Source organism: Podarcis pityusensis (assembly GCF_964106645.2).
Source record: "Podarcis pityusensis genome assembly, chromosome: 17".
Taxonomy (NCBI): domain Eukaryota; kingdom Metazoa; phylum Chordata; class Lepidosauria; order Squamata; family Lacertidae; genus Podarcis; species Podarcis pityusensis.
Window position 1 is genome coordinate 3,973,956 of NC_138042.1, and position 25,991 is coordinate 3,999,946.

The window sequence follows — 25,991 nt, forward strand, 5'->3', positions numbered from 1 at the left end:
GTTCTAAGGGATGGCCATGGCTCAGTCCCCTCCCACCTAGTCAGGCTGAGGGCTGGGCATTGTGGGGTGAGAGCGGACTCTGGCTGAACAGCCGGCCCTGCCACAGCCAGGCAGAGAGCAGAGCACCCGAGCTGGAGGAGGAGGAGAAGGAGTGGTGGAGGGGGGGCAGAGAGGAAGCCAGGACCAAGGGGCAGTGCCCCCCAGCCCACCCTCAGGGACACCATGCCAGTTGCCACAGCCAAAGTGGCAGCCAGGTTGGCCCAGGGGGTCACGGCGAAAAGAGCGGCGGTGGCACTCCTGGTGGCGGCGTATGGAGCCAAGAAGTTGTACCCAGTCCTGCGGCGACAGTGGGCTTCCTCTGACCTCCAAGTAAATGCCAACTCAGCAGGGCACCACAGTGCTGAAGAGCCAGCCTCCAAGTGGGGGGCAGCCGATGAGGTGGCAGCATCGCCACCCGGGGTCAACAGGGTGTTTTTCTTTCGCCTGCTGCGCCTGCTGAGGTTGCTGTTCCCTGGGCCACTGTGCCGTGAAACGGGGCTCCTGGCCTTGCACTCGGCCGCCCTAGCCAGCCGCACCTTCCTCTCGGTCTACGTGGCCCAGCTGGACGGGCGCTTGGCCCGCTGCATCGTCCGCAAGAACCCGCATGACTTTACGTGGCAGCTTCTTCAGTGGCTGCTCATTGCCCTGCCTGCCACATTTGTCAACAGTGCCATTCGATACCTAGAAGGGCAGCTGAGCCTGGCCTTCCGCGGACGCTTAGCGGACCATGCCTATCGGCTCTACTTTGAGGGCCAGACCTACTACCGCGTCAGCAACATGGACGGACGCCTGCGCAACCCGGACCAGTCTCTCACGGAAGATCTGGTGGCCTTCGCCAACTCCGTGGCTCACCTCTACTCGAACCTGACCAAGCCGGTGCTGGATGTGATTGTCACTTCCTATACCCTGCTCAGCTCAGCCAGATCGAAAGGAGCCGACACAGCCTGGCCCTCGGTCATTGCCGGCCTGGTGGTCTGCATCACTGCTAAGGTGCTGCGTGCCTGTTCGCCAAAGTTTGGCCAGCTGGTGGCTGAAGAGGCACGTCGGAAAGGGGAGCTGCGCTACATGCATTCCCGGGTGGTCGCCAACTCAGAAGAGATTGCTTTCTATGGGGGCCATAAGGTAAAGCAAGTGGGCAACGTGCCATGGTTCTTTGGGAGGAAAGCAGGGATCAGCTGATAGGAGGATTACTGGAAGCCAGGACTCCTGGGTTTCCGGACAGGGAATTATAGTGTAGTAGAACTGGAGAAACAGAGAAGGGTAGTTTATTCCCACCCTCTTTTGTTATATGTCTTTCCACTTTCTCTTCTTCCCCTGAGCTCCGAAATGGAGGCAGCTGACCCTGCCAGGCCCTGGGCCAGTGGAAGTGAAGTTGGCTTTATAGAGAGACAAGCTAGAGCTGAAACCAGCACCCTTGTTTACTTCCTTTTCTTTGTAGTCTTCTTCCTTGAATTTGTCCGAAAGCAAGGCTGAGGCCCTGACCTGAATTTATCCAGCTTCAAATCTGTCCATGTTCAGTAATCCTCCACCAGTCTAAATTTCCATAGAAACCTTTCTTGGTTTCTATTGCTCATGCTTGACTTCTGCCTCAACCGTCAAAACAGCCCCAGGCGTTTCCAAGTGTGGCACTTAAGGATTCCTGCACTGCCTAGCGGAGGCGATTGGATGGCAGTTGCAGTGTGTTTATCAGACACCATTTCTGATCCCCAGATTTGGAAAAGCAATGGATCAGATAACATATAACAGTAACAGATGAGAGCTGGGAATCAGGGGATCTGGGCTCTTCCTGTTTTCTGAATCATCGTGAGGGTGGGGGGCGGGGGGGAAATGCTCTTATATTAAGGGCGATGGTGACTGAAGTTAATCGTCATTTTTATCACATGTCCACTGTAGTCGCCGCTCTCCATTCCAGCCCAGCTGTGTCAGGAACATTCCAAGGCCGAAAACTCTCCTGCCTTTGGCATCCTGCCCAAATTAAGGGTAATTGTAGGTCACATTCGCACACAGAAATACAGCAATGGGGCCAGCCTTTGTGCTTAAACATTTATTAGAACCATGCAGATTTGTGCACACATGCACACACACCTCAGACAAAAAGTCTACAGCAGCAGTTGCCCTTTAGGAAAAAGGAGTATGACCAGTATTAGTCATGATGACATTTGAATTGTGTCACCACTTGTGAGGTTTAAGACAATTATCTCTGAATGTTCAGGGTTTTCTTAGGGCTACTGGATGCATTTGTGCTGTGCCTCCAGCTGCCCCCTCCTCCACTAGTCTACCTACCTGTGGCTCTTCAGCATAAGATGGCCTCCCACCAGTCTTGCACAGCAGATTGGAAGGGTGGGGGACACAGCATAGGACAAAAATACTACTCCCATATGAAAGCCATTGTCAGAATAGCAGGACTGTGGCTCAAATACAGTAGCCACCCCATCCCCATCTCTTTGAGACAAGATCTGTTAGTTGTCTCCTCAATGGCTTTAGTAAGTGGAGAACAGGAAATGCTGACCTTCCTGCCTTGGTACTCATTAACTTTGCCCTCCCTATTAAAGTTGTGGTATTGGTGCAGGATTATCTCATACCCCTTGGCACCTCCTGTATTTTTTCAGGGTGTTATTAATTATTATTACCATTATTTATTAAATTTGTATATTGCCCTAGATCTGCAGATCTAATAGAATTACAACATAAAAAACAAAAGATACATAGTAAAAATAAGAACAAGCCAATAATCCCCCCTCCCACAACACATTTAAAAGAGCATCAGATGTCAATCAGCGAAAGGCTTGGTTGAAGGGGAATGTTTTCGCGTGGCACCTGAAGGTGTATAATGGAGGTGCAAGGCAAACCTTCCTAGGGAGAGCATTCCATAATTTGGGAATCACAGGTAGATTTGGTTTGTTGCAATCCAGGCTCCCTGTCCCAGTGCGGCTGAACTAGCACTTTTGTAGATTTAACACCAGGCGAATTGCTGTTGTGAGGCTAACATGGCTTGTACCACAGAGATGAAGGGACAGAGCAATTTCCCAATTTCAATTGCAGAGAACTAAGGAGAAGACTAGGTATTAGCACCACACCCTGACCTTCCAGTAGTTAATTAAAAGCTGCCATTGGCCAGTGGTGTAGCGTGGGTTGCTGGCGCCTGGAACCAAGCGGGGCTGTGTTGTGCCGCCTCCTGTGCAGGCGCTGGCTGACATGACCCTTGGTGGGCAAAACCCCTCAATGCCTGCAGAGAGGAGCGCTGGGTCGGGCTTCCCTGGGGTCACCCTCGCTTCATCTGCATCCACTCACTGTGGACCTGGGCTGCTCTTGCTCCTGTCCAGGGAGCTTGGCACACTGAGCTAGGAATGAGCAAGCACTGGCCGGGCAGCCATTCAGTGAGGCCTTGGCATGGCATGGCCTGGAGAATGAAGGGTGGCATGGCCTCAGGAACGCGGCCTCAGGAATGTGAGGAAGGTGGACGGAGCCTCTTCAGTTGCCAGCGGTTGCCAGGGACATGGTGGCAAGGCCAGTTTGGGCTCCAGGGTCCAGAAACCCAGGGTGGCAGGCAGGCAGGCAAGGACGGGGAGCCTGGGACGGGGCCTTCCAGGATGTGCCTGGGTGGCAGTGGCGCAACCCCCTGACAGGCTGCTTTGCTGCCTTTGCCAGGATAGGGATCCCTGCGGAAGCTGGTGGCTGTATGGAGGCGCCTGGTTGCACCCCCTCAGAATTTTGTGCCCAGAGCGATAGCCCCCCTGGCCATTGGCTGTTACTCTATGAATGCAAATACAGTGGTACCTCGGATTAAGTACTTAATTCGTTCTGGAGGTCCGTTCTTAACCTGAAACTGTTCTTAACCTGAAGCACCACTTTAGCTAATGGGGCCTCCTGCTGCCGTCGCATCGCCAGAACACGATTTCTGTTCCCATCCTGAAGCAAAGTTCTTAACCCGAGGTACTATTTCTGGGTTAGCGGAGTCTGTAACCTGAAGCAAATGTAACCTGAAGCGTATGTAACTCGAGGTACCACTGTATTGTATTGCTGCATCCCTGCATCTATGTGATGAAAACCCTGACAAACCATTTAGCAGCAGTGAAGTGCTAGTAAAGTCTGGTTTTGTAACTGGGACTCCTTATTCAAAATGTGGCTTTTCAATTTGTAACCCAAAGTTCAGGGTGTGTGTTGCTATAGTACTTTTCTTATTTCTGTGGGCACACAGATAGTGGAAGCCGCACTTACTGGGAAGCAAGCCCCTTTGCAACCACTGGAGCTTACTTCTGAGTAAATAGGCATAGGATTGTGCTATTAGAACAACTGAATTTTAGAAATCTTCCCCCTACTTTTTATCCTTGGGATTACTTTACACCTCTTTTCTCCTCCCTTTCAGAAAGGGAGGGACAATCTTAGGGCCAGTTCACATATTCAGGTACATCACTTGAGTACTTATCACTTGACAGTTACCAGTGACCCAACTCTTTTTTCTTTTCCCCCTGCTGCTGTGTCTTTAACAGCACATTGATTGGGCAAATATATGTTGATGAGGCTTCTCTTGTCCATGGGGGTGAAGACTACTGCCGTAGCTGCTGTTAAGGACACAAGAAACAGGGCTGGTTAAAATCTTAAGAGTTAAAATCTCTAAGAGTTCTGTCTATGACAGCAGAGAATTGCAATGGTTCATTCACATATGTCAGTCGTCCCTTAATTCTGTAGTCCTGAAAAAAGACATACCGTACATGTAATGAACCAAACTGTCGTTCTGCCTCTTTCTTGTGGAAATTGCTTGAGTGCCTTTTAAGAGCTGGCTGGTGGTCAGTAAAGAAGGAAACTTTTCCTGACATGGAGATAAAGGAATGAGCAAAGCATCACCTGCCTTATTTATGCAGGTCAGTCTGCTGCTAAAAGCACTGAACCTGGTGGGAGTGGCTGCTTTTGAACCATTGAACTTTTTCATCACATGTGCACAGATGAAGCAGATTCTCTAACAAAGAGGTAATGCTACCTCTGGCCTCCAGGGAGCGTACAAAGAAAGTTTGCAGCATTTGAAACTTTAGTTTCTAGCAGTTCGAAAGCACGTCAAAGTACAAGTAGATAAATAGGTACCGCTCCGGCGGGAAGGTAAACGGCGTTTCCAAGCGCTGCTCTGGTTTGCCAGAAGCGGCTTAGTCATGCTGGCCACATGACCCGGAAGCTGTCTGTGAACAAACGCCAGCTCCCTCGGCCTATAGAACGAGATGAGCGCTGCAACCCCAGAGTCGTCCGCGACTGGACCTAATGGTCAGGGGTCCCTTTACCTTTTTTAAAGGTGACTAAGAGATGGTAAAGGTAAAGAGACCCCTGACCATTAGGTCCAGTCGTGGACGACTCTGGGGTTGCAGCACTCATCTCGCTCTATAGGCCAAGGGAGCTGGTGTACAGCTTCTGGGTCATGTGGCCAGCATGACTAAGCTGCTTCTGGTGAACCAGAGCAGCGCACGGAAACGCTGTTTACCTTCCTGCCGGAGCGGTACCTATTTATCTACTTGTACTTTGACGTGCTTTTGAACTGCTAGGTTGGCAGGATCTGGGACCGAGCAACGGGAGCTCACCCTGTTGTGGGGATTCGAACCGCTGACCTTCTGATCGGCAAGTCCTAGGCTCTGTGGTTTAACCCACAGAGCCACCCACGTCCCTTTTTAAGAGGTGGTATGATAGAAGTTTATAAAATTATGTATATCATGAGAAAAGTGGAGCTGTTGTGAACCTCTGTCTGTCTTGAGACAATGGAGTGTGCCTCTGGGGGTGAAATCAAACCAGTATGTTAGCACCACCAAAGTGACCTCCCTGGGCTGGCACAAGCCTGGGCAGTATGTCTGGGGGTCCTGGGCTGCCCAGATGACAAGAGGTCATGGACATCCAATGAAACTGAATGTTGGAAGATTCAGAACAGATAAAAGAAATTATTCATTCACAGAGCTCTTAGTCAAACTATAGTACCGGTACTTGCTCCTACAGGAAGCAGTGCTGGCCTTCAAAGAGGGTTAAACAAATTCATGGAGGAGAGGGCTATCCATGGCTACTAGCGATCAGGCTCTGCTGTGCCTCCACAATGGGAAGCAGTACTGCTTCTGAATACCAGTTGCTGGGAATTTCAGGTTCTGCTGTGCTCATGTCCAGCCTGCAGGCATCTGGTTGGCTACTGTGAGGATGCGGGACTAGGTGGCTATTGGCCTGATCCAGCAGGATTCTTCTTTGGTTCTTAATTAAACTCCAAACATTGGAAGCAAAGCAGCAGTGCTTCTGGAAATGCCCTCCATCTCAGCAGCTGCATTAAGGCAAAGTCTAAGGGCGTGGGATTTCAGGTGCCTGGCTGAAGCTAAGCAGGTCTGAGTCTGGTCGCAGTCTGGATGGGAGACCTGGGAACCTCATAGGGGATACACCTGTATGCAAATTATAAATAATAAACATCTCATCACCCTGCCGAATGCCATAATGTCTCCTGGCCTCCCCTCCAGGTGGAGTTGTCCCTTCTACGGCGCTCTTATCGTGAGCTGGCCTCCCAGATCAATGTGCTGCTCCTGGAAAGGCTCTGGTATGTCATGCTGGAGCAGTTCCTCATGAAGTACGTGTGGAGTGCCGCCGGGCTGGTCATGGTAGCTGTGCCAATCATCACCGCCACTGGCTATTCTGAAACAGGTGAGTGGAGGCAGTTTTTGTAATTAGAATGGAACAACAGGGTGACGGGAGCATGTTGGGTGTCACTTATTGATATAGTAATAAAGTAAATAATTGTTTGTTGGCAGGCGATACTTGAGAATGCTTTCAAGATGCCAGATGAAGTGAAGTGAATACCAGCTTGCTTAAGAGACTTAGGGAGGGCATCAGACTAGGCATTGCTGCAGATTCTCCTTGGCCCTCTGCTTGCCAGTTTTGCCACAGTGAAGTACATATAACCACAAAAATGCAGAGAGGGAAGAAAGCAGGATAGATGTGACATGGCAGCCCCTGCCTCAGCCACATCTTTCCAGTCCCGCCCCCCTTGCAGGAACAGATTGTCTGAGCAGTGAAGATGTGGAAGTGGCTGTAATCTTTGGGTTGAATTACACATTTGGCAGAGTCTGGGGTCAGGACATTCAAAACAGCTTCAAAGTGACAGGAAGACTGTGTGATTTAGAGAAGAAGCTTAGGGTAGGGGAAGAAAATATAAGCTGTTTTCCTGAAGAACACAGTAAATGAATGTGCAGAATCTTAGATTGAACTGGGGCAGGAGATGATAACAAGGTGATTGAAGGTTGAAAGTATCAGGTTAGGAAAGGGTTAAGCCCTGCACATCCACTGCTTTAGTTTGGAGCGGCACCCTTTGCTTGCTGTTTTGCACCTCTTTGGAAGATACTTGCATTCCTAGTCCTTGGTCTTTGCTTTTAAAGGCCCACAACCATTCTTCACTCTCCCTGAGGTCAGTTGTTTTTGTGTGTACAGAACTGGAAACCTTCACTGCACATGAAAATCGCTAGCTATGGCACTGAACACAGATGTTGGTTTTGAAAAACGGCTGTAGCTGGGGAGATGTGAAGAGGAGACCCTGTTTTTCCTCCTTGGTTTTATAGGCAACAGGTGTCCTTGTGTTAATTGCAAGAGCTCCACTTATGGTGGAAGTGAGAGGAGTGGTAGCAGATTATACAGACAGCTCACAGTGAAACTTTACATGGGATGTAGTATTTAGAATGTTTAGAAGATTTTAAAATGTTGTATTATTTTATTGTTGTTAGCCGCCCTGAGCCCGGCTTCAGCTGGCGAGGGCGGGATATAAAAATTATTATTATTATTAATTCACCCTGTGTGTGTGATCCTGATTTCGTCAATGATAACTTGCTGGGCAGGTTGGCAGCTCACCTGTTCCATATATCTTCTTGAGTAATGATACCTAGAATGACATGAAGGGTGTTGTCAGACTGATAATCTTATAATGTCTAGGCCTAAGCCTAGGCTAGAGCCCTGCTGCCTACAGTTTTCTTTCTGGAAGGTATTTTTCTCTCCTGTTGCTCAAAGTTCTGGTGAAATGACCAATCAGGATCAGCAGCAGGTGATCAGGTTCCTCTTTCTGAGTTTAAATCTAATTATACAGATATTTGATGATTAAATGTAAAGGTATTACAGAAACCAAAAGGCTGATCATCCCAGGAAGATTTGTTGCTTTCTTTGTTGTTTTCGCTGTGGGTGTCTGAGCTGTCCCTGCCCCTGCCCTCCTTGAAGTCTGAAGAGGATCTTTGTTAGCTTAGTCTCTGGGACCTGCTCAGTTAGAGTAGGAGCCGAAGATCCAGTGATCCAGTACAGGCTGTTCAGGGATTTCCTAATCTGGTTGCAGCTGTAGCATCTGCTACCAAGGGCCCCTCTGCTACCTAGATATTGTCTTAGCTGCTTTCTCCCATGTTAGCCAAGAGACAGACCAATGGCTATTTAAGCTACTCCTTCCTCCAGCACCCACATCTACAACAGGGAAGGCTCGCTCTGTCACCATATGTTCCTGACATTAGGCCCTGTATGCAGCACCACTGCCCTGCAAAATTCAAGGGGTGGCAGAACAAGAGAGGTGTTGCAACATCTTCCCCTCCGACATGTGTCTGGCCCCAACATTGCATACCCTCCAGCAGACACACCTGTTTGCAGGCCTTTGGAGGTGAAGGTTAAAGATGGAATAACCGTTTTCCCCATGCTGTGTTGCTGCAGCTGTTTTGCCATTGTTAAGTTAATGCTATGGTTTTCAAGTATGGTTTTAACTGGAGTTTTAGCTTAATGTGCTGCTCTAATTTGTTTTATTGATTTTGGAATGCACCTTGCCCTGGGACATATGGTGAAGGGCAGGTAATAAGTATTCCAAATAAATAAAACTGGCAAACGAAGGAAATATTTAAGGGAATAACTCTGTTAAAACATCTTTGCTAACCACAAGGGTGCAAGAGAGAATTAAAGAGCCTTTTCCTGTGCCTAGAAGCAAATGCCTCAAATGCTTACGGGAGAGGTTTCACCAATGCCAGTGATGCTGGCAGGAGGGAGTTTCAGAGTCCTCTGCTTATCTTTTCATTCATGCAGGAAGTAATCAGTAGGCAAGTGTTCCTGGCCAGAGGGAAAGGATTCCAGGTGAGAGCATGTGATTTCCAGGCAAACTCGGGTCCTAAAAACAGCTGTGGAGCTAGAAAATGGAGGGTAGAGATGTTGTCCTTGGAGTTTCTGCTGACCATGTCGGTTTCCCCTCCTATGCCAGACCCTGAGGCAGTGAAGCAAGCTGCGCTGGACATGGAGGAGAATGAGCTGGTGAGCCTGAGAACCGAAGCCTTCACCACAGCACGGAGTCTACTGAATGCAGCAGCTGATGCGACAGAGAGAGTCATCTCTTCTTACAAAGAGGTACGGATGCAGCTTGGCTGCTTGGGTTGACCCAGAAGGAACTGGGTTGGTTTGATTATCAGTTGAAGGAAGGGAATAAGCCACGTCGTTTCTGTTTTCCTCTGAGGGGAAATCCTAAAATTGCACATCTCTGCAAGGCACAGCCCACACCCAGAAGGTTGGAAGACCTGGGAGCACAATGTCCTGGCATCAGTTCCCAGTTGCACATCAGCGTCCTAGATTCTGCCTTACACGATCATGTTTTCCAACACCCACATGCAAGATCTTTGACCTAGTGCAGTGCTCTAATACTTCGTGGGATTGGTTTTGATCTGTAACAGACCAAATGGTTCAAAGCAGACATCTAATTTTGCCCTCCTATGTACACACTCTTGGGAATAATTCCCTTTGAACTTGGTGAGACTTACGTATAGGATCTGTCTAGAACATGGGTCGGCAAACTTAAGGGCCGCAGGCTGGATCAGGCCCAATTGCCCTCTGGATCCAGCCTGCGGACATTCCTGGAAACACCACTTGAATTGGCGTGATCATTTAGACTGCGCCTTTTTTTGCAATTTTTTTCGGGCGCCATTTCCGCCCCACCCCCAAACACACAATGGCGACGCCTCCTCCTAGCTTCTCCCCGCCCTGCGGAGGACGGGAGCTGTGCTTTGATTGGTGCCAGCCATCCAAAGCCTCGCCACCCACCTCTCCGTCCATGGCCGCACTGTGGGCATCGTGACGGGTGTGTCACGGGGTTTTGGCTGAAGCTTGGCGTGCCTGCTGGCCCCGCCACCTGGCACCCGGGAAAGCTGGCCCGGAAAGGAGAGGCAGCGCCAGCGGTGGCTCCCAACCACAGGCAGAGTGGAGGAGGAGGTAGGAAAGCGAGGGGAGGGGAGGGGCTGGGGGAGAGAAAGAATACCCCCTCTGTCACATGCGTGTATGTGCGTGTGCAGTCTGGCCCACCTCTAGGTCTGAGGGGCAGTGAACTGGTCCCCTCCTAAAAAAGTTTGCTGACCCCTGGTCTAGAATAGGAATGAGCATAAGGTGGATCTGGAACTAGTGCGGTATTTTTGCAGGTATTTGTGACTCCCAATTGTTTAATAATTGCAGCAACAAAATGACATATCTTGCTTCCCAACCAGACTTCTAAAATGAAGAAACAAGGAGTAGATTTTTTACATGGAAGAACTGTGAACTCAGTTCAGTTCTGATAACTCAACACAATTCCCTGGGTTCAGTAGCTGCTCAAAGGCACCATGTTCTTTAATTCTTAGCACATGTATTGCAAACCAGGCTCCAATTGGTGGAGCTTGATGGTTCTAGGGAAATGCAATGTATATTCCACAAATCTGCCCTTTCCTGGACCAGAACATACTGTATTTCCTTTATTTCATCACACACTCTAAGGGAATCTCCACATGACTGGTCTTTAAACCTGATTGAAACTCTGGTTCTTTACACACTATACCTTTAAAGAACATTAGGAACTTATTCTCCTCCCAAAAATCCTGGGCCCTGTAGTTTATCCCTCACAGAGTTACATTTCCCAGCAACCCTTAACAGACTAGAGTGCCCAGAATTTTTTGAGAGAAAGAATGTGCTTTAAAGGTATAGTGTATGCATAAGCTTTGATTGAAACGGGCCAATGAAACTCCAGGTTAGACATCTGGGACCCTCAGTTAAAGAGATTTGAAACTTATTTAATTGTGTTTCGTCTCACACGCACGCACACACACACACACCGCCCTGCCATCTAATGGCATCCTCCTAACAATGCCAACTATGTGCCCCAGGTAGAGAGAAACTGCCAGTGGTTACTCACAGGAACTTCCTAGGGAACTCTGCCTTTGGAAACGTTTTCTTCTGGGAAGGTTGCTGAAGCAACCTCCTGCAACTTTGGGAAAGGACCTTGGCTCAGTGGTCAATCAGATGCTTTGCATCCGGAAGGTTTCAGGTTCAATTCCTGGCATTGCCAGTTAAAAGGATCAGATGATGGGAAAGGCTGAGATTTAAGACTCTCGCAGAGCTGCAAGCCCAACAATAATGGGCTACATATATGAGACCAAGAGTCTGACCTGGTATGTGGCAGCTCTCTCTACTCATTAGTGGGATGCAGTTCTGTGTGTGCTTGGGGAAAAGAAGCATTGAGCTATATGGGAATTCTGAGTAATTCGGCATAGTAAAACTTGACAGACTGAGCTGGTTTAGGAGTCCGGAGCGAAGCCAGAAGGTCTGTAATATTAGTGATTGTTGTGGGGTTGTTGTTTTTACCTGTATGCTTGGAGTGATTTCCCAATGCTGGATACGCTGGGTAACACTCATTGACATCAATGGGTTTACTCTATGAGTTAATGGATATCAGTGGACTTAATGGGATCTACTCTCAGTGAGACTGTTGTTGTTTAGTCATTTAGTCGTGTCCGACTCTTCGTGACCCCTGGACCAGACTCCTGTCTTCCACTGTCTCCCGCAGTTTGGTCAGACTCATGCTGGTAGCTTCGAGAACACTGTCCAACCATCTTGTCCTCTGTTGGCCCCTTCTCCTTGTGCCCTCCATCTTTCCCAACATCAGGGTCTTTTCCAGGGAGTCTTCTCTTCTCATGAGGTGGCCAAAGTATTGGAGCCCCTGCTTCAGGATCTGTCCTTCCAGTGAGCACTCAGTGCTGATTTCCTTAAGAATGGATAGTTTTGATCTTCTTGCAGTCCATGGGACTCTCAAGAGTCTCCTCCAGCACCATAATTCAAAAGCATCAATTCTTCGGTAATCAGCCTTCTTTATGGTCCAGCTCTCACTTCCATACATCACTACTGGGAAAACCATAGCTTTAACTATACAGACTTTGTTGGCAAAGTGATGCCAACATTAGTCTCAGTGAGACTAATGTTGGTTATTACCAAGAACATCCCAACTCCAGCCCTAAAAGCTTCGTGTTTCCCTTCTGGGCTAAGGTATGTTACTTGCTGCTTCCTAATTCAGGTGACTGAGCTGGCCGGGTACACTGCTCGCGTACATGAGATGTTCCAAGTGTTTGAAGAGGTGAAAGCCTGCAACTTCCGGCGCCCTGGAGAACTTGAGGAGGGTCAGGCTCATGCTGGAAGAGTGATGAAGCATGGCGTACGGGTAGAAGGGCCGCTCAAAATCCAAGGTAAGGCCTTCAGCTCCAGACTGTATTGGGCTGACATGGCACACCTGCACTGCTGCTGGCCTGGTAACTGCGAGATGCATCCTGCTAGATCAAGAGATGATGTTCACGTGGTGGCAAGGATCAAACCAAGATGGTTATCTTATTTACAATTACTCAGAAGTCCCATAAAACCCAATGGGACTTTCGGCCAAGTAAACATGCACAGGTATCAGGGTACAGGAACCCAGAGACAGCTGCATAGCTTCCATCAGATCTAGTTCTCAGTGAGCTGGTAAACCTGCGCCTGGGCTATAGCACTTCGAATTGCAGGTCGGGGCTCCCGTGACTGAAGGCACTTCATTACAAAACAAACCAGGTAGGAGCCATCTTGCCAGGGGTTCTCTCATCTGTATTCCTGCCTTTTCTTGCTACAACATGCAAGGGAGTTACTTGCGAGTGCTTTATTTTAGTTACTTTTTTTTGTACAGTCCAAAAGAAAGAAAGGCAGCATGTCAGAAGCCTTCCCCCAGATAACAAGGGGGGGGGTTGTGTGGAGGTTTAAAAAACATGTTTCATATGGAGGGGACTTTTCAAGGGAGCTCTTGCACCAACAATCTAAAGTGGTACATTCCGGATGCATGTTTTACCACCTCGGTGAGAACTAGACCTTTCTGCCAGCAAGTCAGAATTGTCTCCTGCCTGCTTGACTGTGCACCTACTTTCTTTCCCCTCCTTTCCTGAGTAATGCACATAGCCCTTAGTAACTGCCAAGGAGAGGCAGATTGGTAATTGCTCTATAGCACAATAGATGCTAGAGCAACATCCTGTACATACAAATACTGATTTCAATTCTTGGAGTGCCAGTCCTTATGTAGCCAATATAGTATCACCTGTGCACAAGAGGGAGGCATTAACAGACTCGGGGGAACCCTGCCATTTGAACTACAAAAGAACCTTTAGAGAAAGACATGCGAAAACACTGAGCATGCTCAATGGGCACCTAACGCTGACTGTCTCTTGGGGAGTAAAAATGGAAAGATGGAGTGGCGGGAATCCTGAATAGGGAGCACTGCACTGCAACATTTTGTTCCAGGTCCAAGGTATGGGGAACCTTTGCCCCCCATGCCACTGCCATCTGTCTCAGCTGGCGTGACCAATGGCCAGGGACAGTGGGAGGGTTAGCTCAGCAACATCTGGAGGACCAAGGGTTCCCCACACCTGCTTTATGCTATGGACAACTAACCTATAAAGCATGGATAAATGAAAAGACAAAGGAAACACAATCCCAAACTACTTTTGATGAGTTGATGGCTGTGTCAGTTGCCCATCTCTAGTTGGGGAGTGGGCAGTCTGTGAATCCAGAGTCTGTGCCTGTAAGTTTTGTTTCTCTGCTGCTCTGTGTCCGCTCTTACTTCTTTTTTTGGTGTCCTGCTTCTCTTCTTGTTCTCTCTCTTCCACCAAACCCTTCTCTTTCTCCAGCATCATCTCCATCTGTCCCAAAGCAAGTTCACCTCCTCTTGTCTTTGCCCTCACATTTTACACCTCTCTCTCCATCTCTTCATCCTGCAGCCCATCACATCATGGGAGCAGGCATTGTACCTGCTTCTTGCTCTCTGTTGACAACAGCTTCCCTGGTTATTATTAAAATGTACAGTTCTAGGCCAGAGTCTGTGCTGGTAATTCTGTTTTGTGCGTGTTCATTAGATTTTTATCTTGTCTTTCTATCAAAAGAAATGGCTCAAGTGACTTACAGAGTTGAAATTTTCAAGTTGACAAGGCTAGGGCTGTGGGTATTCTGTTCATTAAAAAAAAACCCTGCTTAAATTGAGCTTAAATTCAGGGCCCTGGATAAATTATGCAAATTAAGTATATTTCTCTGATATGTTTTGCATAATCTATTGACAACATTGCACAATAGGTCCTGTTTCTGTTAGTCATGGGGGGTGGGATATGCTGGCAAAGGAGCCCCCCTGCAGAGAGCAGTGTTGAACCCTCCACTCTTCAGCTGGAGAATGGAGACGTCAGTCCTGCTGGGTCCTACAGACTCCTCCACCCATCTTGCATCTGATGATTGGCAGATGAGTGGTCCCACACACCTGTCAAAGCTGGCTCATGGGGTTGGGGAAATAAAGATCTTAGCCCACTGGGCCAAAAAGACTCCCCACTCCTGCACTACAAAACTGTTGCCTCAATGGCATTGTTAGTTCGGGAAAACATGCAGAAAAGGGCATCCAAAGTGATCAGTGGGTGAAGCAACTTGCCCAGGAGGAAACGTTACAGCTCTGGGGGATTTTCAGTTCAGGAAAAAAAGTGAATAAGGTAGGACATGACTAAGGTTCACAAAATGCTGCATGACATGGAGAAAGAGACATTTTCCTCCCTTCATCGCAACTCTAGAACTTGGAGTCATCCTGTGAAGCTAGTTGATGGGACATTCAGGACAGAAGTGCTTCTTCCCCAAGCAATAAGCAGTGAAATTCACTTGCTCAGGATGTGTGGACAGCCACCTTCTTTAAAGGTGGATAAGGGAGGATTAGGCTGCTGCTGGCTGCAAGGCATGATGCCTATATGTTGCCTCCAGGGTCAGCGTCTCTCTCCATGCCAGTTGCTGAGAGTAGGCCATTTCCCTCATGTCCTCTTTGTGGGCCTCTCAGCGGCATCTGGCTGGTCACTGGGGAAATGGGATGGTGGACTAGACAGACCTTTGGTCTGATCCGTCAGGGCTGTTTGTATGTCCATTGGTTATCACTGGATCCTCTAAGATGGGACAGCTCTGGCAATCCTACCAGCTAATGGCTCATCCTAATACACTTCCTCACCTGTTATCCTGGCTTCATCCCATAAACAAATACCAGCTGAACCTCCTCTGACCTGACCGCAAGGTGACTTCCAGTTGGGTCAGATAACATGACAGCAGTGGAAGGATAACTATTTGTCTCCTGTGCCTTGAAGGCTGAGGAGGAGTTTTGGCAGGTACAGTGTTCCTCACTTTGTATGAAGTGGCACCTGTCAAAGTTATGTCTCCCATTTGGTTTGCAATAGTACAGTAGCCCTCCTTTCCATCCCATTATTCTCCCTGGCCTGGCTGGATTAGACCAGCAGGGCTTTGGGTCCTGGAGCCTCTTCTGAAAGCCATGCTTTGTTCCCAGAAACATATAACATAAAGTCATGTGCATGTTAATACCAAATGGAGGAGTGCACATGAGCATGTGCAGACTGCCTTAATCTAACCAGTGAGCCATAGCCATTCCCTGCAGATCCAGTGTCAGAGAGGGGCCTGTCGCAAACCATCCTGAGGACTGAGATGGACAACGTTTAGCAGATATAGGGGCCCCACCTTGCATTCATTCTCCATTCCCAGGCAAAGTCTAAATTTGGGCTTGAGCAAGAGAGGAGACAGGAGGAGGATTGTGAGAGGGTGTGCTGCCCCCTTCTGGCTGAGCCTGTGTTCACTCTCGCAAGGGTTGGAACACTGTCTTTCATTGTGGATTTGATATCCAGTCTCTTCCTTCCTTCCCCCCACATCCCATCCCATCCCACCCCACCCCATTTTGCTTACAGGACGTGTGGTTGATGTTGACAATGGAATTGTCTGTGAAAACATCCCCATCATCACCCCCACTGGAGACGTCGTGGTCACCAGCCTCAATATTCGGGTAAGTAGTAAAAAACAAAGTTTGAAAGCGGGGAGCAGGAGCTGGGAGACTTTGGCTGAGTTGGCTGTGCCTTTAACAGTTGCCCGATATCCAGGAATTTGCATGTGATAACATTGATCCCTGTATTCCAATGCCATGAGAAGTTTGCAGATTTCTGCAGATCAACTTGCTCATGAAAGCACGGGAGCAGAGCAGACCCCATTTCCTTTTTTGCTACTGGTTGCTAAGCCTGTTGTGTATTATTGCTTGAAATTCTGTTCTGTATTGTTGCTTGAAAGATATATCCTAGGGCAGAGTTCTAACATTGAGAGGTTTCTAACGCTGAAGGCCTGGAAGAACCTTCTTCAGATTCAGCAGGGTTGTTAAAAGAGAGATGGAGATAAGGCTGGGCTGAGATTGCAAGCTTTTTTGTCGGTAGGAGATATGAAGCAGCAAAGTTGAGGGAAGGGGGTGGGTGGGACAGAGAGTCCCTGCCAGTGCTGCTGACTTTGCAAGGTCAGGTAGGAGGAGCAGGGGGTGTGGTGTTGGGGGGGAGGGCTGATAAGACCTTGATCATTGCCTTCTCTTTATTATATTTTGCAAGAGCATAGAAAGAGCTGGAAAATTGGCCAGAGTACAGGAGTGGGGCGAGAGAGGGAGAGCCTGACATGGCTCAGAGATAGTTGTCAGGGCACCATAGGGGTAATGTCACTTGGCAGGTGGCCTAAAGTGGCTGGCAGATCACAGATTTCTTAAGTTCTGGGCCATTTGGGGTGGGAGTGGGGCCAGGTTCCCAAGGCAGGGGAGTTGAATCTATACTCCAAAGGCCAAGGAGAGATGGGGCAGGGGAGTCTGGCCTTTACAGGTCCAAGGCAACCAAAAGCGACTTACAGCCAACCAACCAATCAAATTAACAACAAAAACAACATAGATACATTAAAACTGAGGGGGTGGTGGTGGAGGGAAACAGTGCATTAAAAGCATCCCACCCACTTCTAAAAGGCCACAGATAGTGAAAGGCCAAAGGCCTGGCTATAGAGAAAAGTTTTTGCCTAGCACTTAAAGATTTATAATGATGGTGCCAGATGAGCCTCCCTGGGGAGAGCATTCCGCAAACCGGGAGCCACCACAGAAAAAGCCTCTTCTCATGTTGCCGCCTTCCAGACCTCTCATGGAGGAGGCACACGAAGAAGGGCCTCCCATCATGATCACAGGGTTCAATTCAGTTCATATGAGGAGAGGTGGTCCTTGAGCTATTGCGGTCCTGAGCTGCTTTATAGGTCCAAACTAGTGTATTCCTTCTTACAAACCTGCCTGGGCTCTGAGATCTTCTGGGGAGGCCCTTCTCTCGGTCTTGCCACCCTCACAGGCACACTTGGAGGGGGTGCAGGAAGGGCCTTCTCAGTGGCTGCTCCCAGGCAACTTTGGGACTCCTTCCCTAGAGAAGCTAGACTGGCTGCTTCCCTGCTGTCTTTCTGCTGTAGGTGAAGACGTTCTTGTTCCAGTGAGTTTTGGGGAACTGACTGCTGTTCCCAGTGCTGTTTTTGTTTTGATGTGATTGTATTTTTAAAAAATATACATATAGTTTTAATTCTGTTAATGTTTAATTGTTTTTCAGTGATTTTTACCTCTCTATGTTTTTAGCTGTTCTTTTTTATCTGTAAGTCACCTTGAGTCCCTGTCAGGAAAAAAGGTGGGTGATAAATAATAAAATAATAATAATAATAATAATAATCAGACATACTACTCTCTGATGTCTTCTTGCAGGTGGACGAGGGCATGCACCTGCTGATCACTGGCCCAAATGGCTGCGGGAAGAGCTCACTGTTCCGGATCCTGGGGGGACTCTGGCCAACATATGAAGGCATCCTCTACAAGCCACCCCCACATCGTATGTTCTACATTCCACAGAGGTACAAAGGACCAGTAATCCGATGTCTGCAGGGAAGGGAAAGGCGGGTGATACAATGGAACAAAAAAGAGAGAACCTAAGACTCCTGGTTGCTCTTCATGGGGCTGAATGTGTTAAAATTAGGAAATAGAATCATAGAATTGTGTAGAGTTGGAAGGGATCCCAAGGGTCATTAGTCCAACCCCCTGCAATGCAGGAATCTCAGCTGAAGCATCCTTGACAGATGACCATCCTGCCTCTGCTCTAAAACCTCCAAGGAAGAGTCCACAACCTCCCGAAGGAGAGCCTTCCAATGTGGAATAGCTCTTGCCTTCAGAAAGTTTTTTCGGATGCTTAGTTTGAATCTCCTTTCTTGTAACTTGAAGCCATTGGTTTGAGTCCTACCCTCCAGAGCAGGAGAAAACAAGCTTGCTCCATCTTCCACGTTGTTTTAGCATTTGCGTGTTTGCCGTCCTGGCTTCCTTGGGAGGAATGGTGGGATATAAATTGTTGTTGTTGTCATATTAATACATTTGCACACCAAGGAATATTATGACTTGTCTGCTTGGTATCTCATGGTAGGCCATACATGTCTGTGGGAACCCTGCGAGACCAAGTGATCTACCCAGACACTGCGGAGGACATGGCACGGAAAGGGAAGACGGACGCTGACTTGGAGCGGATCCTGGGCATTGTCAACTTGAACTACATTGTGCAGCGTGAGGGAGGTGGGTGCAACCAGGAGAGGTGGGGTGAGCATGAGAGAGAGAGAGAACACACAAACCTTTAATTCATGGGAGACAAATGGGGAGGGAAATTGTCATTTCTGCTTCCTTTGCCTCTGGCTGTGTGGAGCAGAAAGTGAATGGGCAAGCAGGGCGCATGGGAGGGTCTGCTGCACCATCTGCATTGACCAATGAAATCTCTTACCTTTCCATCCATGGGCGGGGCCAGGCTGGGAAGCAGTCAGCGACTGGAAGGATGTGCTCTCTGGTGGCGAGAAGCAGCGCATGGGGATGGCCCGCATGTTCTACCACAGGTTAGTGCCTACAAGTGCAGTGAGAGGCCTGATTATTGGCCGCTGCTTCTATTCTGTGCATGGGATTCAGTTGCATTCCAGCAAATTCACATAGAGTAATTAAAGTGGCTTTGGCAGTCTTGTGCAACAAACCTACTTCTTTTTAAAAAAGGGGGGGTTCAGTAAGGAAAGTGACAGGAAAAAGCATTGGGAAGCAGGAGAGAAGAATCGCTTGACGCAATGTTTGTATAACCTCTTGGCAAATAAATCGGGGTGAGTGCTATGTAAGCAGCAGATATTGCATAACCTTCCCACAAACTTTGTGCAAAGAAATGAGGCAGGTTGTCTGGAATCAACCATAATCCCCCTAACAGAGGACTACCCCAGTGTTGTGCTTTCCAGACATTGTGTACTACGACTTCCATCAGTCCATGGCCAACAATCAGGGAAGATGGGACTTGTAGTCCCGCGACCCCTTTTCTCGCGGTCCCTCTTGCATTTTTGCTCATCCTGCTGCCGGCTGAGGATGGGAATGCAGTGTGTCCTTCCGTCAGTAGAAAGGCAGCAGAACCAAAGCTGAGACCAGCGAAAGTCACACCAAAAGGGTGATATTGGGAAATACTGCCAGGATCACAGCTGAAAGGTGGAAGAGGCGCAGATTGGATCAGGAATTGTGGAGGGGGGTGCGGAGGGGAAGGTGGAGGACTGCAGTGTTAGGAGTGGCCGTGTACAGACTGGATTGGCCAAAGAGCCACTTTGGGGTCTCTCATTTGGGCTGCTGCTCTTCCTCCCTAGGCCAAAGTACGCTCTCCTGGATGAATGCACCAGTGCCGTCAGCATTGATGTAGAAGGCAAGATCTTTCAAGCTGCAAAAGATGCTGGGATAGCATTGCTCTCGATCACCCACCGACCTTCACTCTGGTATGTTTTGTGCTCCACCCACAGTCTTCTGCCTGGTATGTTTCTTTAGGCCTTTCTTCCTTTGGAGCCCCTTGATCTAAGGACTTTATATACATCTATCTCACTCTTCCATGGGGCTCCCAATGGTCTTCCCGCTTCCCTTTAATGATTCTACAGTACTGGCTGCTCTAGGATCACTCTCCTGTCCTGCTCAGGGAGCTTCCTGTCTACAAGACCAGGACATCCAGGCTAGTTAGTTGGAGTCATTTGGACACATGTTTTCTCCCTTCTTGCCCATCAGCTGTTTGTGGAGTCAGCTGTGCCACACACTGGCCCATGAGTGGGGCTTTTGAGAGAGCAGGGAAGGCTGGGGAGATCCCTGCAGCAGTGTGTCTCCTCAGGCCCTCAGTCTCCATGGTGGTACACCTCTGCTACAAATGGAGCAGTTTCTCCACATACCTGATTTACCAGGCAGGATTCCCTGTGGGCCACCCCTTATTCTCTCTCTCTCTTTCTCATACAGGGGACAGGGAATTGGAGAAGGAGGATGGGGAACCATCTGAGCATTAGATGAGAAGTGGACTGGCAGGCTTATTATGCCTCCAGGAGTCTGTCCACACTTCTACATCCATTTACTCTGCTTCTACCTATCCCTATGATTGTTCATGCTTTTATATCCCCCCCTTTCTCCCCAAGAAGCTGGAATGCCAGACCACCCCACCTGCCAGACCCCTCCCCCCCAGTATCAGAGTCAGTATCTCCCCATCCCAGCTTTCATCATACCCCCAAACCTCAGTTGCCACTGCATGAACCCCCTTCCTCCTCTGGTTCACACTTGGCACTGCCACCCAGACAGGGTAGGAAAGGATTGTGTCATTAGTGAGCCTGGAGGCAGGCCCTGTCATTTCCTCTGTGACCAGTAGAGGCTGCCATAGAGTGGATCACCTGTCTGGTGCCCCTTTGCTCGACCCGGACAGGGAAAGAGGGGTTTTGGAGGAGGACCTAGAATAACCCACTGACTCCAAAAGTCCTGTGTCTTTAATAAACTGAAGCTTTATGACAGCAGAGGATGCACCTGCTAAAATCTTCCTTTCTGCACACATTGTGAAAGGGACAGGAGACTGTTTTTGCATAGAGTCTGGCTGCGCCTGGGCCTGCCCACCTTGTCCTTTCCTGCGCCCAGAAGACTTCCTATCCTCCCCGCATCTCTCCCTGTTTCCACCGCCCCTCCAGTCCCTGGCTGTCTCCCAAGCAGGGAGTCACGTCCCCAGCAGGAAGCCGTGTGGGCGGAGGGGGGCATCAGAGTCTCATCCTTGGAGACTGAGAGCCGCTTTGTTCCTGACTCCCCCAGAGACAGCTCAGCGGAAAGATCCCTCCCCAGGAGCAGGCAGGGATGCCAACCCCACCCACGCACAGGGCGCTCGCTGGACTCCGAGGAATGAGGGGCAGCAGCAAGAGCTCCAGGCCAAGCGCATGGGGGTGTGGGGTGTGGAGAGATTGCTGGGAGGCCCGGAGCAAAGCGTAGCACAGACCAGCATCTCAAGCAGCCCTTCCCTCTTCACTTTCAGGAAGTACCACACCCACCTCCTGCAGTTTGACGGGGAGGGGGGCTGGCGTTTTGAGAAGCTGGACCCTGCAGCCCGTCTCTCCCTGCGAGAGGAGAAGCAGCGCCTGCAGCAGCAGCTGGCCGGAGTCCCCGAAATGCAGCAGCGTCTCAGTGAACTTTGCCAAATCTTGGGTGAAGATACGGCCTCTCCAGCGGGACACATCTGAGAGAGCCAGGCACCCTGAAGCGTCCCCTCACCATTCCTGCCCCAGCCCACTCGGCTGAGTGCTCAGTAAGAGGATCCCGGCTGCTTTCCTTTCCTCCTGGGAGCTGCAGAAGAAGGCCGGCTTGTTGCCCTGGCTGCTGAAGGAAGAGTCACGTTTTCTCTGCTGGGGCATCGCTTATTTCTGGCACCTGTTGACTGTGCCCTTCGCCACCTTCTCTCACTTAGCCTGCCTCGTTCTAGGACTGGAGGGAGGGAATGGGTCACCTCGTCCTGACAAGTGACTCTGAAGTTTTCTCTCTCTCCCACACACACACCTCACACACACAGTGCCTGAATATCCCAAGATAGTAACGCCAAAGCGTGGGTTTTGTTGCCCCACTGCCATTCTCTGCCCTCTGCATCTGTGGATGTTTTGGAGTGAGCTTCCAGCATCAGCCACACCTCAGAGGCCTGGAAGGTTCAGCAGGACCGGTCTCCGCCTTTCTCCACACAAAACAGCCGCACAACATTTGATACGAATCCAAGCCATGAATGTAGCTCTTGCACCTTTCTCCCTGGTGGCCTCCTTTTCGCCACAACTGGGCTGTAGAAGCTGGTTGCATAGGGCAGCACCAAAAACCCCTCCCCTTCACCCCCTGAGCTCCTCTTGAGGAAGCCTCCTTACCTGGACACCATGTGGGTGACATGGCAGCCAAGGGAGCAAGTTAGGAAATCCACGTTGCTCTAGATCAGTAATTTTCAACAGTTTTCTCTGAAACCTTGCTGTTCCTCAGAACTTACAGAGAGCTTCCCAGTGGGTAAGTTATGCAAGGCAAGCAGTCAAAAAACCTCACCACGACATCTTTGACCGACCTTCCACAACTGTTTCAGAATGTGGGGTTGGTTCATTTTTCTGGGGCAACAGTTTAGGTCTGCCTCATGCCCTTACAAACGGAGTGTGTGGCCTAAGATGCCTCTTACACTGCAGGGGTCCCAGACACAAATTGGGTCCTCAGCAGATAAGCCAATATGGAGTCCCCTGAGGTGGGAAGCCTTGAAAGCCACGGTCCTGGGCTGTCTTGGGCCCCTCTTGTGCAACTCTGTAGAACATAAAGCCCTTCCTGAGGCTTTGTCCTCGTGGCTTCTAATACTTTAGTCCCTTAATTTTGAGGGACTGGTCTTCTCTGTGAAGGCCAGCTGAAGGCCCCGTGCCATTTGCTTAGGGCACTTTCTATGGGAACTTGCTGAGACTTGATTTCCATACAGCTATCCTTTAGGACTTGTTCTCCTTGAAATAGCAGGAATTCTCCTGGGGTCATTTCCCCTCGTTTTCTAAAGCAGGGTGGAGGTGGAGTTGGAGGTAGAGAAAGAGAAAGAGATGTTTTTGTATACAGACAACAAGGCCTCAGCCAGTGAAGCTGCATTAGTTCAACTGCACAGCATATATCCACATTAGGAGGAGTGCAGCAATTTGGGTCTTGCCTCTTGCCATGTGCGTGATGCGATGGAGAGAGGGAGCATGTGGCAAAGGAACTAGGATTGCTGGTTGTCCCCTATTTCACTTATGCCAGTGTTAGTCTGCACAGATGTGTCTATTCTTAAAAACTGAGCCGCCTTTTAATTAGTCATGAAGGTGATTGGTGCTGTTGTTGTTACTGTTGTTGTTGTTGTTGTTATTGTTAGAAGACTCACTGCCAGTTGTGTTTTCCACGTGAAATAACAGACCAGCAAGCTATTAATGATGTGTGCTCCCATGTCCTTTAAATGCACATTTAGCTACAGCCATCACACAGTTATCTGTTTTAAATATTTCAGCCGTTGGCTTTGATGGTGGGACATCAGGGTTTGCCTCATGTACTAGGTTCTCTCCCCTCTGCCCTTTTGCATGGGTATTTCCTCCTCTCCCCGCTTGCCTCCCTTTCCCAATCCTGCTGCTTCCAAGCACACCTCATCTTCCTAAGAAAGCAAAGAAGATGCATGGTTGCTTAGGGGAAATGAACCCTCGGCTCTCCCTTCGTGAAACATCTTGCACTGGCCTGCAGTCGTGTGGCCTACCATGCTTGGCCCTTGAACTTAACTGGCAGCAGCAGAGTCTGGCAAACCACCCGCTGTGTTAACTTTCCCACAGTGCTCCAGAGTGCCTGACTTAGCAACACTTTGCGTGGTGTGCAGCAACTCGGGCCCAGCGGCTGCTGACGCATAAGGCCTTAACCAGAGGGGAGGGGGCTCTTCCGGGGGAGGGGGCTCAGAGCTATACCAGCCCTGCAACCTGCATTGACTAAATCTCTGTTCTTGCAAAAAACAGAGCAGGAGGCATTATTTGACAATGAGGCTGCATTAAGCTGGGTGGCAGGCCTGATTCCACAGCTCTGTGCCCAGGGACACCTGGCAACTGGCCCTCTGGCACCCCCCCCCCCAGGACTGGCACCTGGAACCCTGCTTGTCCCATGGGGGAGCCATCCCTGATTGGGATAGACGCACTGCTCTCAAATGGCATGTTGCTTCTGGAGGAGTAAAACCACAGCTTGGCAGCCCACAGCCTGTAGGTTTCATACAACCTTCCTGAGGCTCCCTGTGCCCCATGAAATCACCACTTCCAAATTTTGACATGTCATTGTGGTGGGGGAGGACATTGTGCAGGGCAGATCATCTTGAGATGCTAACAAGGGAAGCAAGTTCATACAGTGTTTTGCAGGCTCTGCTGCCTAGTCCAGCCATGTTCACAGAGAGGCCACCTCAGTCAGAGTGTGCTCACATCTTCAGAGAACCAGATAAATTCTTAACGTAATTTCAGTCAACTAGTTCAATGAGTTTTCCTTTCCCCAAGGGCAATTGCTGACATTTTACAAAGCACAAGGCCCGTGTCGCCAGCCAATTTGGGCACTGGGGAGGTCATTTCATGCCCCACACATCACCACTATATCCAGCGTCTTTTAAGTGCCACACCAGGGCTCTTATTTAATAGTTTTTTAAAAATCTGTATTCTGCTTTTTTACAAAACTAAATTCCAAGTTGATTTCAACAATCAAATATACAAACCAGAAAACCAAGTCCACAAAAATACATCAAACCCCATAAAATACCAGCATCAGAAAAACGAATGGATCTGCACCTGTCGAGGAAAGAGATGGTAACAACCTGACAGAGTAAAAGTGCACTCCTTTAGTTTGCTGGCAGTCATCTCCTTAAATATATAAACACATATATGCTTTTCTGTGAATTTTTTTTAAGCAAACAGCAGAGCAAAGAGAAAGCTGAAAGAAACTTTCTCCATGTTGTGTTAGTTTTATACTTGCCGGGAGCTTGTGTACGTGTGACCATCAAAAGAGAGTGCCCCCACCAGAAGTTAGAAGTCGTACAGCCCACTCTGCCACATTCTTCTGCATGTGTGTGTGTTGCCATTGGTTTCTCCTGTATCTGCTTCTGATTTGCTCTCTATGTTTGCAAGTCTCGTCATTGCTGCAGCTTCCTGCAAGCCTTGAAAAGAGAGCCTGGAAGTTCAGGGCTGTTGTGTTTTCTCTCCCTCTCTCGCTCTCATGAGCAGCTCCTTGTATTGGCCGCCATTGCCTAGGGGAGCAGCGGCAACACAGGTTCTTCTTTCGTTCCTGATCACAGACCTGCCTGGCTTAGCTACTCCAGCCAAATTTTAAGGCAAGCCATTTGCAAGTGTGTGCATAGCAACACCACAATCCTATTGGAGAGAAAATAAAATCTCTGCATTGTTCATTCTGGAACAGCTCTGAAACCCTCTAAATACATGTGAAGAGATGGGACTTCCCAAGTGGGTCCCAGGTGTTTGGAGTGAGGAGTTTCAACTTTTTCTTCCTCTCCTCTACTTGATTGTATAAATTGCTGATTTATTTAATTGTAGTATGTCTGTGTGTTTTGTAAGATGTTTTTAAAACTTATTTCTGAATTGTCTTCGGACCATCTTTTTATTTTTATTTTTAGCCTGCCATCCACTTCGTGCCCTTCCCAGTATGAAAGCCCCACAAGTAAACAATGTGATACTATTGCCTGGCAAGGGGGGGGGGGGGGACAGCCAGAGTGTGTGCCATGGAGGGCTGAGCATGTGTCAAAATTCTCAGTGGAATGAGGCTGTTCCCATCTGCTGGCTCTGATGTCAGAATTTTACAAAACTATGCAACAAAGACTTTCTTTCTCTGCTGTTATGTACGTGCAAAACTGCCATCCCACTCCCCCTTTCTCCTACCCTCACAGTGCCTTTTATGCTGGCAGAAGCCAGGTTTATTCAGATGCTGATAATAAAAATATTATAGATCACAAACA

The 25,991-nt window shown here is 49.0% G+C and overlaps 1 protein-coding gene across 1 annotated transcript; it reads left to right on the forward strand.

Annotated features, from left to right (window-relative positions):
- On the forward strand, positions 1-25,991 carry ABCD1 (ATP binding cassette subfamily D member 1). Its single transcript, XM_080987438.1, has 10 exons — positions 1-1,161; positions 6,510-6,690; positions 9,257-9,399; positions 12,359-12,527; positions 16,068-16,162; positions 17,909-18,054; positions 18,615-18,760; positions 18,987-19,071; positions 19,846-19,971; positions 21,519-25,991. Exons 1-10 carry the CDS (start codon positions 223-225, stop codon positions 21,721-21,723), a joined length of 2,235 nt encoding a protein of 744 aa, XP_080843564.1. The 5' UTR covers positions 1-222; the 3' UTR covers positions 21,724-25,991.

Excerpts from the sequence above, each read along its gene's own strand:
- ABCD1 (XM_080987438.1), top strand. The coding sequence starts at position 223 with ATGCCAGTTGCCACAGCCAAAGTGGCAGCCAGGTTGGCCCAGGGGGTC. Across the intron at positions 18,055-18,614 it reads ATGTTCTACATTCCACAGAG|GCCATACATGTCTGTGGGAA; the intron begins GTACAAAGGACC and ends ATCTCATGGTAG. Across the intron at positions 18,761-18,986 it reads CATTGTGCAGCGTGAGGGAG|GCTGGGAAGCAGTCAGCGAC; the intron begins GTGGGTGCAACC and ends GGGCGGGGCCAG.